General features: G+C 37.9%; 4 protein-coding genes and 1 long non-coding RNA gene across 5 annotated transcripts; 3 read left to right on the top strand and 2 right to left on the bottom strand.

Annotated features, from left to right (window-relative positions):
• Positions 1 to 192: 192 nt before the first annotated feature.
• Positions 193 to 5,693, top strand: LOC126381106 (uncharacterized). Its single transcript, XR_007568679.1, has 2 exons — positions 193 to 321; positions 5,548 to 5,693. It is a non-coding gene; the product is annotated as an uncharacterized LOC126381106 (long non-coding RNA).
• On the top strand, positions 328 to 5,471 carry LOC126380703 (uncharacterized). The gene is made up of 2 exons (XM_050030299.1): positions 328 to 648; positions 4,775 to 5,471. The coding sequence occupies exons 1-2, from the start codon at positions 363 to 365 to the stop codon at positions 5,440 to 5,442; spliced, it is 954 nt and encodes a 317-aa protein (XP_049886256.1). The 5' UTR covers positions 328 to 362; the 3' UTR covers positions 5,443 to 5,471.
• A 1,959-nt stretch (positions 5,694 to 7,652) lies between the features above and the next one.
• On the bottom strand, positions 7,653 to 12,198 carry LOC126380213 (uncharacterized). The gene is made up of 5 exons (XM_050029472.1): positions 10,458 to 12,198; positions 10,316 to 10,373; positions 9,679 to 9,803; positions 8,528 to 8,730; positions 7,653 to 7,830 (listed from the first exon to the last, which is right to left on the bottom strand). Exons 1-5 carry the CDS (start codon positions 12,017 to 12,019, stop codon positions 7,739 to 7,741), a joined length of 2,040 nt encoding a protein of 679 aa, XP_049885429.1. The 5' UTR covers positions 12,020 to 12,198; the 3' UTR covers positions 7,653 to 7,738.
• Positions 12,199 to 12,396: 198 nt separating this feature from the next.
• Positions 12,397 to 13,239, top strand: LOC126380966 (39S ribosomal protein L30, mitochondrial). The gene is made up of 3 exons (XM_050030535.1): positions 12,397 to 12,583; positions 12,660 to 12,792; positions 12,882 to 13,239. Exons 1-3 carry the CDS (start codon positions 12,471 to 12,473, stop codon positions 13,176 to 13,178), a joined length of 543 nt encoding a protein of 180 aa, XP_049886492.1. The 5' UTR covers positions 12,397 to 12,470; the 3' UTR covers positions 13,179 to 13,239.
• Positions 13,240 to 13,628: 389 nt separating this feature from the next.
• On the bottom strand, positions 13,629 to 14,508 carry LOC126380931 (uncharacterized). The gene has a single exon (XM_050030501.1). The coding sequence runs from the start codon at positions 14,340 to 14,342 to the stop codon at positions 13,698 to 13,700; it is 645 nt and encodes a 214-aa protein (XP_049886458.1). The 5' UTR covers positions 14,343 to 14,508; the 3' UTR covers positions 13,629 to 13,697.
• Positions 14,509 to 15,379: the final 871 nt, after the last annotated feature.

Here is a 15,379-nt window from a genome sequence, read left to right as displayed (position 1 = left end):
AACCAAACTGATAGGTGTTAAGTTGTATATTGTCTGCAGTGACAGACGTGGAATTATAGGTTTGATTGCCTATTGTTATCAAAGTATTAAAGAGTAAAGTGCTTTATACGTGTCTTTATAGAATTGCTGCACAATGGATGATCTGTCTATGGTATCGAGAGCTCAAACCTTACCACTTACAAACAGATTCTATAGGACTGCGTTAGGAGAAGAGAAGGATTGCACACGAGTTCTGAGTTTGTCTCAAAATTTTTGTGTTAATTGTGTATTATTCTCCCCTTTGCATTGTTTAATCGTATTTGTTCTGTCCATTGGTGTTGGGTAAGTGTTTTGTGCTTATTTAATGCCAGGTATCGTCGACGATGTCGTCGATTCCACCTAAACCACCGGACCCATGTGCTCGCGTGCAGGATAGTGACTGTTCTGGCCAGGAAGTAGAGATGGCTGATATGCCGCCTCCAAGCCGTAAACGCCGAGACGATTTAGACACTAATATTGATATCCCCAAAAAAACTAAAAATTCTCCATCTGACTCACTGCAAAACATTTGGGTTCATGAAAGCTTCGCCGACTCGAAAAAATACACTGATAATGACGACGGTCCCTTCATTGTCCATGTATCTCGTCAGGAAACTCACCCCAAAGCAGGTACCACCATTAGCCCAATCCAATTTGGCAAGTTATTAACTCATGCAAAAGTCACTGATGTTGCACGAAATGGAGTTAAGTTGGCGGGTCGCAACCGCATTTCCATTGAGTTCTTGTCCCCAGAGGCGGCAAATAACTTCCTGACAAACCCCTTGTTAGAGTCAAGTAGATTCTCTGCCATTATACCTACCTATAATATCACAAGGATGGGAATTATCCGTGGTGTTCCAACAGACTGGAGTTTATCTGAGTTTGTGGACAATGTTGAACTCCCAGATGGCTGTGGCCACATTTGTAAAGTCCGTAGACTAAACCGGAAAGTCTCAAAAGATGGTAATAATGAATGGGTCCCTACAGGCACTGTTGTTGTTACATTTACGGGTCAAACACTCCCTCAAAAAATTTTCTGTTTTTATACTTCACTTCCAGTGGAAGTGTACGAGCTACCCACCATTCAATGCCACAATTGTTGTCGATTTGGACACATTGCCAACGCCTGTCGCTCCAATAAACCTAGGTGCTTCCGATGCGCCCAACCTCACGCTGGGAACAACTGTTCCGTTCCAGAGGCAAATGCTACTTGTTTACTTTGTTTAGGTAGACACTTTGCCACAAGTAAATCTTGCCCAGAGCTTGGTCGACAAAAAGTAATTAAAATTACTATGGCTCAAGAGAACATCTCCTTCCCAGAGGCCTCAGCTAAGGTGCCACCGGTTCGCCGTGCGTATGCTGACGTGGCAAAAACTTTGTTTGCCCCAGTAGCTCCTCCACAATCTCCTCCATCACCCCATAGATTTATATCATACTCACAGCCTCACAGCCAATCAAGTTATCGGAAAACAGTTTTTACTCCGGTAGTGCGCCCAAGAGCTCCCTCGAGTCCGGGATATGATCGTGTAGCCCATCAGGCCTTAATTTCAGATAGAGATCCACCAGCCCCTAATAATGGGGTTTGTTTAAATAACTCTCCTACACCGAGAGGAGATAATCTGTTGGACCTTTTAGTGTCAATGCTTGTCAATATATTGAATAGATATAGTGATTTTTCACCACCGTCCCACGTTGCCAATTTGTTAGGAGACTTGTCAAATGTTATTAACAAAATTCAAAATTATTCAGTGGAACGCTCAGAGTCTACGTCCTAAGAAACATGAAGCCTTACTCATGATTAATTCTCACGATCCAGGAGTCTTTGCTATCTCGGAGACTTGGTTTATACCGGGATCCTATTTTAGGCTACCGGGCTTCTCCTGTCTCCGGGATGACAGAGCTGATGGATATGCTGGTGTTGCATTGTTTATTAAATCTACATTTACGTACTCCCGTATTCCTCTTCCAACTATAACAGGTATCAATGCCATTGCTGCCAAAATCCAAAATGTAACCATTATTTGCATTTATATTCCTAATCCCAGTGTAATTTCAATCTCGGACATTGAGTCAATTTTCTCCCACGTCTCTGGACCTGTTATTATTGTAGGGGATTTTAACATGTCACATTTAATATGGGGTGGTCCTGATTATGACCCCATCGGCTGTGATCTGGTCGACTTGATGGACTCCAGGAATCTTTGCCTCCTTAACGATGGCTCTCCAACGAGATATACTGCTCCGGACCGCAGAGTCAGCGCTGTTGACCTATCTATGTGCTCACCGGATATTAGATCTATGATCTCTTGGCAAATCCTACAAGAGAAATTTGGAAGCGATCACTACGTTATTGTTATTTCGTTTGACCAACCATCCCCTTCCCTCAGGTCTTTCGAACCCTTATTAAAATATCGTCTGTCTCGCGCAAATTGGGATAATTATTCTATTGAGGCTGATGCCAACTCTCATTCTGTCCCTCTCATCAATAATTCCAACGTTGAGGAAGGCTATAACCTTTTTGTTGAAGGCATTTGTAAAGCTGCAAACAATAACATCCCAATTAAAAAGTCTAAGATTGGTAGTAAAGTGTCTCCCCCTTGGTGGGATGTTCATTGTTCTGATATGTACAAACGCCGTAAAGAGGCAGAAATTAACTACTGCCTTACGATGACCATAGAGAACTATCTGCTTTTAAAAAAAATTTCAGCAGTTGCCAAACGTTTTTTCAAAAAAAAGAAACGGTCCTCATGGGTCCGATTCTGCCAGTCTCTTTCCCCTCGGACTCCTCCTTCCTTGTTATGGAGATCCATAAAACGTTTTAGGGGTTCTTTTTCTGGTCGTAGTTGCGACTCGAATGATTATTCAAAATGGATACATGAATTCACAAACAACCTGGCTCCTTTCTCGGCTGCTAACCATGACTGCTTATCTTCGCCATACCCTTCTGCTTTTCCTCATCACTCACTCAATGATCCATTTTCTATGGTAGAGCTTCTATCATCCCTTCAATCCCTTAGGGACTCATCACCTGGTATAGACGGTATCCCATATTCCTTTCTTAAAAAATCTGGCCAATTTACAAAATCTTTATTCCTTTCAATAGTTAACAAATTTTTTGAAACAGCTTTTGTTCCAGAGTCTTGGAAAAACCAGATAATTATCCCAATTTTAAAACCAGGGAAAAACCCTTCGAAATGCTCTTCCTACAGACCTATTGCTCTTTCATCAACCCTTTGCAAGACCATGGAACATATGTTAAAAAGAAGGTTGGAGTGGTTTGTTGAAAGTAAGAATATTTTAGCTAAAACTCAGTATGGGTTCCGTAAAGGTTTGAGCACCACTGATAGTATAGCTATTCTAACCACAGACATTAGAATTGCCCTCTCCAACAACCAGTTCTTAGTGGGAGTATTCCTTGATATCTCCGCTGCCTATGACAATGTCCTGCTTCCAGTTCTCAGGCAGAAACTGCTCAATCTGAGTATCCCTGTGAGGCTAGCATATTTCGTATGTAACTTGTTGATGGAGAGATCAATACAGGTTCGCGTTCAAGGTTCCCTTCTGGAACCAAGGCGTGTATGGAGAGGTTTACCGCAGGGTTCTGTTCTTAGTCCCCTGCTTTACAGCCTTTATACTTACGACCTAGAACTATGTGTTAATTCTTTTTGCAATGTCCTCCAGTATGCTGACGATTTAGTCTTATATGTTTCGTCTGACTCGTTAGAAGAGGCAACTACCAAACTTAACCAAGCTCTCTTATACCTCGAAGATTGGCTGTCAGATCATGGCCTGTCCCTGTCTGTAGGGAAGAGTTCCGCGGTTGTATTTACTAGAAAAAGATCTTTTCCGGACGTTGACATATCCTTTGCGGGCGAACAAATCCCTGTCTGCCAAGGTGTAAAATTTTTGGGGATATATTTGGACAAAACTATGTCAGGCAAAGACCATCTAAATTATATCGTAGACAAATGCGAAAAAAACATTAATATTTTACGCTCCCTATCAGGTGTATGGTGGGGTTCTCACCCCTACTCTCAAAAACTAGTCTATAATGCTATTGTCCGTTCAATTTTTGATTATGGGTCTCTTGTTTTGGAGCCTTGCAATAAAACTGCGTTAAGAACTTTAGATAAAGTCCAATATCAGTGCCTGAGGATTATTCTGGGTGCAATGAAAAGTTCTCCCACAAATGCCCTTCAAGTAGAAGCCTTAGATCCCCCTCTAGACACTCGTAGATCTTATCTCGCTGACAGATATTTTTCTAAAGTTATTCAGTATAACAATCACCCTTTATTACCAAAGCTAGAACTTCTCTCATCTATTATCCCACGCAACAATTATTGGTTCCATAAAGAACATCCATGTCTTATTAAGAGTCTCCAAAAATTTAAGGCCCTTGAGTATAAATGCTTTCAAACAAATATAAACCCTCTTTTCTTGACTTCATTTGATTCTCTCCTTTTTAAACCGAATATCATGCTCAGTTTTGGAATATTAAAGGACTCACCTGGTGCAAATGCTATCTTTGATGACAAAATTAATAGTGCATATAATGATTGGTTGCATCTTTATACAGACGCTTCAAAGGCAGATGATGGACGGGTTGGTGCCGCTGTCTGGGCACCAAAGTACTCAACCCTTTTAAGCTTCAAATGTCCTCCAATATGTACCGTGTTCACAGGCGAAGCTGTTGCTCTATTAGAAGCTGTTAAATTTATACGTGCCCATAACTTCCAAAAAACTATTATCTTTTCAGATTCTTTGAGCTGTCTTTATGCAATCGACTCAAACCAATTTACCTCCATTTCTAAATCACCTTTAATCTTACAAGTCAGAGAAATCTTATATGATTGCCACATTAATAACATTGAAGTAGTCATTGCCTGGATACCAAGCCATACGGGAATCAGAGGTAATGAAGTAGTTGATTCATTTGCTAGGGAAGCAATAACGTCCGGATGTGCCGATCATTATCAGTTTTACGCGCTTGATCTCGCGTGTATGGCGAAAGTAGATTTAAATAAAGCTTGGCAAAAAAGTTGGGATCGTTCCAAGCAAGTAAAAGGGCGGTACTACGGAGATATCCAACCTGAAATTCCCTCAAAACCATGGTTTTTCCGTTATCGCTCGGCGGACAAACAAACCACATCGGTTATATGCCGGCTCCGTATCGGCCACGCGTGCACCCCACTAAATTTATTTAAACTGAAGATACGAAATTCTCCCATGTGTGACTGCGGAACTGAAGAAGGCTCCACAGATCACATTTTCTTCAACTGCCCCTTACAACCTATTTCTTTGTATGATATCCTGCCATCGAAAATTCCCAGGCCCATCAATATGAAATCCCTGCTTTTATTCACTAACACGCCTTTCATTAGACTATTTTGTAAATATATTCATAGATGTGACATTAAATTATAATTATCTGTTATACTGACCAAATATTAAATTACTGTTATTAAGTGTGCATTTGTGACGTTTTGTTTTGTCTGTCTGTGTGCTTAATATCGTGTTTTCCTATTTCAGGTAATACAATACTTATCCCTGGAATTGACTTTGGATAAATTTATCAGACATTCTCTATGGACAAGTGTCTTTTCTATACTTGACTCTGGCAGTAATGGTTGTCTACTATACGACGACCGGTTGCCATTAACCATAAAGTTGAAGTTGATTCTATAGTATTAAAAACACCAATTGATGGCATGCTATTAAAGGTGGGGCCTACCGATAAATCGACAGTAATTTGTTGGGCAGTACTATATCTTAACATTGACGCCAAGTAGATGTTAATGTTTAAAATCGATGTCCTTAATGCAAACTCGAGCCTCATTTTTACGGACGAGTGTAAAATACCGTAAGATGATTTAAGGAGCTAAAACGCCAAATTGTTTGGAATGTAGATACCTATGTCTTCATAGATAAGGTTAGACATGGCGCAGGCATTCTGCGAAATAAGGCCTTGAAGAATGAGTGAACCGTGCTCAACGGAGGTGTAAAATGACGTGCACAATTTTAAACATACCTCTATGTATATAGAATACTCGATGTCCAATTTTGAATAATGTAAAGATTCAAAGGTTATCTATAACTAATATAAATGTCGTCAAAACTTTTCGGATTGAGTAATACATATTTGAAAAATAATTGTATCACAGTTTTAAATCTACAAAACTACTGGTAAGTGTTGTCGTATAATAGGTATATGTGAAATAACGTCTGAGAAGTTTTAGGCGATTATTAAGTACCAATCAGATTCAATTAAATTGAATTGATTGATAAATAAAATCTTACTGAAATATCAGCCTTAAGAATGTAAATGGAATAAAGCGATGGACGTATTATAATTATAGAAAATAAAGTATATAATTAAACGTTATTAGTTTTAAATGTTTTAGAGAAAATAATAAATTTATATTTTGCAATGCACCATAAACCAAAAACGCGAAAGAATTACAATTAACTATGGCAAATAAAATAATTTGAATACCTCCTACTCAATAAAAGAAAAGAATATATTGTACATAATATATTATTATGAAAGAAAGTAGAATCTGAAATTGAAAGTGTAATATAGGCCTACCATTACCAAGATGAACACAAGTTTCCGAAAAATGTGATAATATAAAAAGAATTATAAAAATAGCAGATTTATTCAGAAATATATTTATTTTCAAATGTCAGATTATACGGATAGTTTATCAAAGGTTATTGAAAAATTTAATTATATGCTAGAAGAATTAAATATATCCCATTATACCTACCTATTGATGGAAGATGTTTAACAGTAATAGCTGGCGAGGAGTGGGTGTGTAGTAAATACTGTACACCTCTGCCTACCCCCTCGGGGGTAAGTTGTTCCGAAAATGTAGGTGTTAGTAGTCGACAGTTTCAAGTTTGCAAAATAGATAGACAAAACATGAAATTTTGATAGAAACAAGAAACAACTAAAACTTGTTTTAAAGTTTGCTCGTTATAAATTCCTTCTAACAAGTCCAAGCGCATCCATAACGCTGAAACTTGGTTCACGAAATATTGAAAAATACTGTGTATTGAAAATTTCATTTTCATGAGCGCCTGACACAGTAAGGCTACGTCCACACGGAGACTATTCGATTCGAATTTTATCACGTATTTTGGACAGGAAGCAATATATTTCGAACACGGGAGTTGCTCTCATAGTCTCCGGGTTTTATATATTGCCACTGATAAATTCGATAAAATCTCGTATGTCATGCGGGGAACATAATTGAATTCCGTGTGAACGTAGCCTAAATCTAACCGGGATTGAGTTAAATCACTCACAGTTTTTAGATCGCGAAAAGGGGAAATACATATATTCTTTTCCTATAGCTAAATACAGAGTTTAGATTTGTGTCAGGTTTGTCTCATGAATTTTTGTAACTTACACGTATAAGTACTGAATGTGCACTGTATAAAACAATGTTTAGAATATTTCAAACCAAACAGGGTCCGGCAGGATAACATGAAATCAAATAATGTCGAATTAATTACTTTGAATATATTTCTAATCGAATATTCCAACAAGTAAAATGTCTCGTATCATTAGCCAACTAACTTGAAGCAGTCAACTACTCTGTTATTTTCTCTGAGGTTTAAATAAATATCTGTTCAATAAAACGTCGTCTTTTATTTGTATAAACGTCAATATACCTGTACATTATAAGAACTTACAATAGTAACTTACAAAATAAAACTATAACAACTTAGGTTGTTGTTTCAAAGCGGTAATGTCTAAAAATCGTGGCATCTCACCTGGTACAGGTGATCTTGGTGCTTGCGGTAAACCTGTAAGAGAGAGAAAGATGTTTTGAAAGAGGGGATGAGGTGTTAGTATGAAAGGTTTACATACAGTTTTAATGCTTTTTGTATACGTGACAAATATCAGTAATTAAATACATAACATACATAAACTGCCTATATATGTCCCACTGCTGGGCACAGGCCTCCCCTCAATCAACCGGAGGGGGTATGGAGCATACTCCGCCACGCTGCTCCACTGCGGGTTGGTGGAGGTGTTTTTACGGCTAATAGCCGGGACCAACGGCTTAACGTGCCCTCCGAAGCACGGAATCATCTTACTTTTTCGGACAATCAGGTGATTCAAGCCTGAAAAGTCCTTACCAAACAAAGGACAGTTTCACAAAGTGATTTCGACAATGTCCCCATCGGGAATCGAACCCGGACCTCCAGATCGTGAGCCTAACGCTCTAACCACTAAACCACGGAGGCTGTTAATTAAATACATTAGTCAGTAATTCACTTAATTTTCAATAATAAAATTCGCGTATTTGGAATGTTGGAGATACCAATTGAATAGTAAAACTTGTATTATCAATGGTCTAGCAATAGCGGCTTGTCATAGGAATGAGCATACCTGGTCTTCTTATACCATGGTTTCCCCACCCCGATAGAACATATTTCCACGAAATAAAATCAGGACACAATTGCGAAATTATCTGAAATTTTCATACAAAATAACTACCTTGTAGAATCTTATGTTTCTCCATATAATTCCTGGTAGCGTAGGACATGTCGATGGGTGCGGCAGGTTTAGGTAAACGAGCCGGCGCGGGCGCAGTGTTGAGGTACTTGGCAGCCAGCTGGTTCATCTTCAGGCTGGTGTCGGTGCTGGCGGCGTAAATGTGCGGCTGGTGGATGCCCAGGGGATCGTCGCCGAACTTCACCCTGGGAAATTTTATTAAGTGTAGTTTTAAGACTAGAGTAACTATTTACCTCACACCCTCTAAATCCTAATGTAGTCTAAAGTTCTAAACGGGTACACCACAGAGATTGGCAGAAAAAGAGCAGTAAATTGTGGTAATCAAGCCTCGTATCCACTAGGCAACAATTAAGGCGCAACACGTTCGGCAACGTTGCACAACAGCGCGCGACGTTGCCAGCTGGAGCGCAACATGTCGCGCGGCTTATTGTTTGTTTAAAGAACATCGTTAGTTGACCATCAATTGTTGTCGTGTGGAGACGTGACGGACAACAACAGTGGTTCCTCTGGCGACATATCGTCGACGACTGACGTGTATTAGATGCGTAGACAGACAACGTTGTTAAACAAAAATTCCACGCTAACTTTCATCATGTTGGTCAAAATGTTGTGCAACATGTCACGCCCCAAATGTTGCCAAATGAAAACGCGGTTTAAGACAATATTGGCTAGTTGGATTGAGAGGTATTGGCCCCGATTCCTGGAGACACCGTCTAATTTTATTTTAAGTTCTATCCGTCATTTTCATATCCGTCGAAAAGGAAAGGGACGGATGATTCACAGCTCTTAATTTTAGGAAGAATGAGTAAATGAATGTGTCGGGTTATTGACTGATGTAAAATTTTTAGACGGTTGGTTTAGATTTGTGCTTAAAATTGACGTGTGTTCCATAAATTTTATGCTTGTCGATTATCCGTCCCTTTCCTTTTCCGCGGATAAGAAAATGACAGATATAACTTAAAATAAAATTAGATGGTATTTACAGGAATTAGCACCATTATATAAACTGATATCAAAATCATATAAGTGGAATTCCGTGATGTCAACCTACCTCAATGGAAAGTAGGGGTGATTGTATGTAATGTACGTATGTACCTATTACTTTATATAATGTAGAAAATAATTCAGCACACCTTTTAGTAACACTAACATTGGTCTTGTCAATCTGCATCTGCACACACTGCTGCCTGGTATTCCGGTAGAGGGCGCTGGCTGACGACGGCATGTCCGAGTCCTGCAGCATTCCATTTACGTGGGTCTGGAATAAAAACATCAGTTAACAACATAATTGGGGTAGTTAGTCACCCATACCTCACTTTCTGTTAGACTAACATGATAAGAAATGAGCCGTACCACCATCTATAATGGTCGAGCTAACTGCGTGAGTGTGTGAATCAGTGATAAATGTTGGCCTAAAACTAAATTAAACTTCATTATTTTAACTGTGGGGGTAGATTTAAATAGCGTCAGTTTTTACCTGCCTGAAGGCCATGTGTCCAATGTTTTTTGAGTATTAACTAGGAGTAATGATATTTCAAAATGTTTATATCTATTATTGTTATTTTCTATTGCATAGAATAAAGGAGGTGTCTAAGAGAATGTATTGTAAAAGATCCATGAATACATAGACATCATTTATACATCAAAAGATTGTCAAGTGTCTGTACAAGTTGTATTTTTGATTGCCTTCCCATACTACAAAAAGTCCCATACTACATTATAATTGGCGATCCCATTCAACAAAAGGATAAATTATTCTTATAAGCTCACCATAACTTTGTTGTAATAAGTCCATCCAACATTTGACTGGTCATCACTAGAGTCTGAACTGAAAATATAAAAAAGCAATAAGACACAAATTCCTTTATAGGTACAATAGTTATCTGTGACATATAGAAGAAAACAAGCTTACTCGCTGTAATCTCGAACATCCAAATACAAGCTCTGTTCAGGCGATATTAGAGGTGTTGTTGCATTGTCAACTTGCACATTGTATAGACTTAGTTCATTTAAAGTTTTGTCTTCTACTGTTACTCCCGTTCGTTGCACTGTTCCATTTCTTGAAATTTCATCATTTTCATGCAAAGATTCGTTACTGGATGCAATGTCTGTTTTAGAATTCACCCTTTTAGCAACAGGCATAATTCCATCTAGGAAATTCAAATTCACTGGTTGCTTAGAAACAACCTCTTTTATACTTATCTGTGATCTATTGCATTGTATCTGTGCATTGTCAGTAGTTTGTTTCAATATCTCCTTATTGATCACAGTGGATGTTCTGACCATTTCAAAACTTGTCATTACTCCAATGGATATTTTATGTTCAGAGTCAATAGTTTGTAATGCAACTTTCTCAGTCATGTAATTCTGAACTGGTATGGATTTAATTGTAGGGTGGTTGTTTGTGGTTATAAACTTGTCGACCTTTTCTTGAAGTAACTGTAGTTGTTCATTCTGCAGTTTGATGATCTTGACAAGATCGGCTATTGTTGGCTCACGTTTCTCTTTGACTACATTTGTCTGTTTTTCAACCTCCATACATTCTCCCTTTTTACTTTGCTCAAATTTTTCGATGGCCCAAGTTTTCTTGTCCACAGCATTTTGCGGTAATTTTGGAGGGGAATTATGATCACAACTACAGCTTTTGGGGAGTTTTTGTACATGTTGTTCACAGTGGAAACAAGTAATTATTTGAGGTTGGCAAGGGCAGGCAAGCCTAGGACTGGCATTTGGTTTTAGTTGTGGTGTATTTTCACAATGAGTTTTCAGAGGTTGCGGTACATTAGAAGAAGGAACATTCTGGACTTTAATACAGTGATGGCATCTACAGTCATTAGTTGGTACTAAGTCTTGTATCATTGGTTGTTGTGTATAATGTTTCTCAGGAAACCTTGGTGCCACATATGGCTCACTCATCTTTCTCATCTCTATCTTCTTACCAACTGTATGATTCTCTTTATCTAAATTTAATCTATGCATTTGTTTATGCAATGGATTCATATTTGATTGGTACCTCTCCAAGTTATCTCGCCTTATAAAGAAACTGTCATCTTTACATAGTATGTTTGGAGGAGTGTCTGAGTTTTCAATTGACGATAAAACATTCGGTTGCATATGCATCCTTACCTTCAGCTCAGGTGCACTGTTTTCTGAGGGTCTGAAGGCTGATCTACAGAGGGTTCTAGGTTCATGTACATCAAGCATACTCAAATTTAAATCATTAGAAGGTAAGAAACTAGGGCCAGTGTTATTATCAATAGGTAAAACAGTCTTCTTTGCCAGCGGGTACGGCGAAGCATCACTATATTCAAACCTTTGCACTGGATCATTGCTATATACCACCCTCTCGTATTGGTAAATATCTGGAGCTTGACTCGTCTCTCGTTTCTCTATAAACGGCCGTGGAGACTGGCATTCTGAATCGTCCATCCTGAGAAAGTTCTTGGAAGGTGTTTCAAACCGCACCTTCTTCATGAAGACCAGTCTTTATTTTTTATATATTTTGGCGTCCACTGTATATTTATTTTACTCTACCATATAAAACAACTAAGCTAAATAAATAAACGTCTTTGGTGAAACAAGCACCTATAAAATATCAAAATTAAGAAACACGGTACACAACAACAACAGCCAACAAACTTTTGAAAATTGACAGTTTAAATATTGTTGCCAATGAAATAAAATATTTTTCTACCAAAACGTGCCGATGCGGATGCTGATCCAACAAACAATATTATGCTTGCACTTGCAATCAGTACCATACCTACACCACCACCAACACAAATACATAACAAAAATAAATCGAGCAAAAGAGGTGAACGTAAACGTATTATGGTAACATTCTAAATAAATGTCAAACTAGTTGAGGTTATGTTGTGTGTTATTTTACTTTTCGATTTAAAATAAAATAATATTAAAGTACAAAATGAATAGACAATTACTGAACATTTTTCACCCTTTAAAATCCTTTTCTCGACAAAAGGGCTACAAACATCCAGGTGGTATCAGATATCCCGGTGGCATAACATACTATCCAAGGTAAAAATAATCATAATCCTTTACAGTTTCAGTATAAATCTTATGAATATACTAATGAAAATATTTAACTTTGTAGAGACCCAACAACCCATAAGGACCCTGAAGATTATACGCCCCCAAAATTATTTAGAGTGGAAAGGATCAAACCTGTTAAAAACAATGCCTGGTGGTTGAAGGATATTTTAGCTGAATTCAGGATTCATGAAGAAGTGAGTATACAAGGACACTTTTCTTCTATTTTGTATGTAAATTCTATTACAGTATTATCAAAATCTTAAAATTTGTTTTAAATTTGCAGGAAAGGGTCACAGTAGTCAAAAACATACCAGAACTAAATTCAAAGTTGTGGAAAATCAAGCATTTGGTCAAGATAACTCCTATTACTTTCCCCTATGGAGAACCTTCAGAACAGGATATTAAGTACACCGTTTTGAAGGAAAATGGGCAATGTGTGGTCACAAAGGCATTGGAACCAGCTCCACAACAGATTGAAGCTCTAGAGAAGTTTGATAATGATGTAAAGAAAATGGATTCAACTACTATAAAAAGAGACTCTCGGCACAAATGGAATAATGCTTTTGGAGGTGGATTTTAGATGTGCAGTTAGATAATGTAGTTTTAGGATTTATGTAATTAAAGTATCATGTAAAATTGAATTTTGATTGCATTGTAACCCCAATGATATGATTCAGTATAGGAAACTAACACTGCCCACATCTATTTATTAAAGAGTTATCTGGTTGTTGCTCCTGTCATGCCAGCTTACTGAGTCATAACTTATACTGCTTATAGTCTGTCGATTGATCGTAATTTAACCTCTCATATGCCGAGATACCAGACACAATAGATTTTACATTGTGTCTGGTCGAGATCTGCGTTCCGGCGTTCGAAAGGTTAACTAGGGAAACAAAACATACATGCTTATATCAATATAGGAACATCCTAATGCAATAGCAGTAGCACATATCTAGTAACATAGGAGTAAAATGGTACGGAACATAGAATACTGACATTATGGTATCAAAAGCAGTAATGAAATGCAAAACACATGAAAATGATTTTATTGATAATCCTACAATTTTATTAATTAATATAAAAGTAATATTTTGATGATCTATTTATTTTCTTCTGGCTCCTTCTCTTTAGGCAATAAATTATTAAAATATTCTGGGGTCTTGAAGTAGTCCTCTAGTAGTATAGCATGTTTATTGCCTAGAGAGTATCTTGATTTACCCCAAGATACTACATATGTTGGTTTCAATTTCTTCACCTCACCATGTTTAAATTTATGTTTCTGTATAACATTGTACCAGTGACCCAGGTATACTGCTATATAGTTATCACCATCTTGGTATAAACGAACCACATATTTTGCTAACAGAACCTTCACTGCTGCATGGAACATCACAAAAGCTCCGAGGTACGTTAGGCATTCTAAACCACTGTCGGCTATAACAATATCGTCTCCGATTGTCACGACGTTGTTCATCTCTGCCACATTAAAAACAAACGCCCCATAATATGCTCCAAGACAACCGATAGTCGTTGTAGAAACTGTTAAGTAGGCAGTAGCCAAATTCAACCATTTCCCCATAGGAGCTTTGTAAATTAAGTCATACTGCCTTGGTATATTGTCCTTCTGCCGCCATCGATCTTGTGTTTCTAAAAACTTAAGGGGATGCTGCGACACATAATTAACTGAGAAGATCTTGCAAATAGGCGGCCGCTTTATAGGCGACAATAATCTGATCAAATTCATATTTATTATAAGATTATCAGTTTAATACTCAAAAATAGTATTTATCTTAAGTAAATCTCATGATAATACGTGTGTTTACGTAAATAACAACGTGATATTTGAAATAAAACTTTATTTATAAACCTTTACTTTTAGGTTATAAACACAGCTGTTTGTTTTGTTTTGGTTTTCCCCGAAGGGTAAGGCAAAGGGAACTATGCCCATACAGCCATGTCTGAGGTATTTTTTTTCTGGATGATTAATGAAATGATGAAAGGTGATGATGATGAAACCTAAGCCCCCACCCTCGGAGTAGACCCCTACTCCGAACCCCAAACGAATTAACTCAAAAGTCCGCATAAACTTTTGAGTTATGAAGCGGCTTCCCGGCACGAAGCGAAAATAGGCAGATACACTTTGTTCATTGAATACTCCAATATAATAACACTCGCGAATGTCTTCCGACTAACTTAATGCGATCATTAACCACAAAACACCACTTCGTATTAATTATTTAGATTACTCAATGAAGAAAGCAACTGTCCCGTTCCCGTTTCCCGCCGAAAAGCCATAAACACAGCTGACACTGACAGATATACTTTTTTTTTGTTTTGGTTTTCCCCGAAGGGTAAGGCAAAGGGAACTATGCCCATACAGCCATGTCTTACGTATTTTTTTTCTTGATGATTGATGAAATGATGAAAGGTGATGATGATGAAACCTAAGCCCCCACCCTCGGAGTAGACTCCTACTCCGAACCCCAAATGAATTAACTCAAAAGTCCGCATAAACTTTCGAGTTATGAAGCGGCTTCTTGGCACGAAGCGAAAATAGGCAGATACACTTTGTTTATTGAATACTCCTATATAATAACACTCGCGAATGTCTTCCGACTAACTTAATGCGATCATTAACCACAAAACACCACTTCGTATTAATTATTTAGATTATTCAATGAAGAAAGCAACTGTCCCGTTCCCGCCAAAAAGCCTGACAGAAATACTTTTTAACGTCAACGTGTTTTGAGGTTTTGAAAGTGCCTTGTTGTGTGCGCATTG

This window comes from Pectinophora gossypiella, chromosome 3, assembly GCF_024362695.1.
Source record: "Pectinophora gossypiella chromosome 3, ilPecGoss1.1, whole genome shotgun sequence".
NCBI classification, from domain to species: domain Eukaryota; kingdom Metazoa; phylum Arthropoda; class Insecta; order Lepidoptera; family Gelechiidae; genus Pectinophora; species Pectinophora gossypiella.
Note: the sequence above shows the minus strand (reverse complement) of the source record. Positions and strands in the feature narration are given on the sequence as shown.

Excerpts from the sequence above, each read along its gene's own strand:
- LOC126380703 (XM_050030299.1), top strand. The coding sequence starts at position 363 with ATGTCGTCGATTCCACCTAAACCACCGGACCCATGTGCTCGCGTGCAG. Across the intron at positions 649-4,774 it reads GGAAACTCACCCCAAAGCAG|ATTCTTTGAGCTGTCTTTAT; the intron begins GTACCACCATTA and ends TTATCTTTTCAG.
- LOC126380213 (XM_050029472.1), bottom strand. The coding sequence starts at position 12,019 with ATGAAGAAGGTGCGGTTTGAAACACCTTCCAAGAACTTTCTCAGGATG. Across the intron at positions 10,374-10,457 it reads GATGTTCGAGATTACAGCGA|TTCAGACTCTAGTGATGACC; the intron begins GTAAGCTTGTTT and ends TTATATTTTCAG. Across the intron at positions 9,804-10,315 it reads CTTATTACAACAAAGTTATG|ACCCACGTAAATGGAATGCT; the intron begins GTGAGCTTATAA and ends TTTTTATTCCAG.
- LOC126380966 (XM_050030535.1), top strand. The coding sequence starts at position 12,471 with ATGAATAGACAATTACTGAACATTTTTCACCCTTTAAAATCCTTTTCT. Across the intron at positions 12,584-12,659 it reads GGCATAACATACTATCCAAG|AGACCCAACAACCCATAAGG; the intron begins GTAAAAATAATC and ends TTAACTTTGTAG. Across the intron at positions 12,793-12,881 it reads AATTCAGGATTCATGAAGAA|GAAAGGGTCACAGTAGTCAA; the intron begins GTGAGTATACAA and ends TTAAATTTGCAG.
- LOC126380931 (XM_050030501.1), bottom strand. The coding sequence starts at position 14,342 with ATGAATTTGATCAGATTATTGTCGCCTATAAAGCGGCCGCCTATTTGC.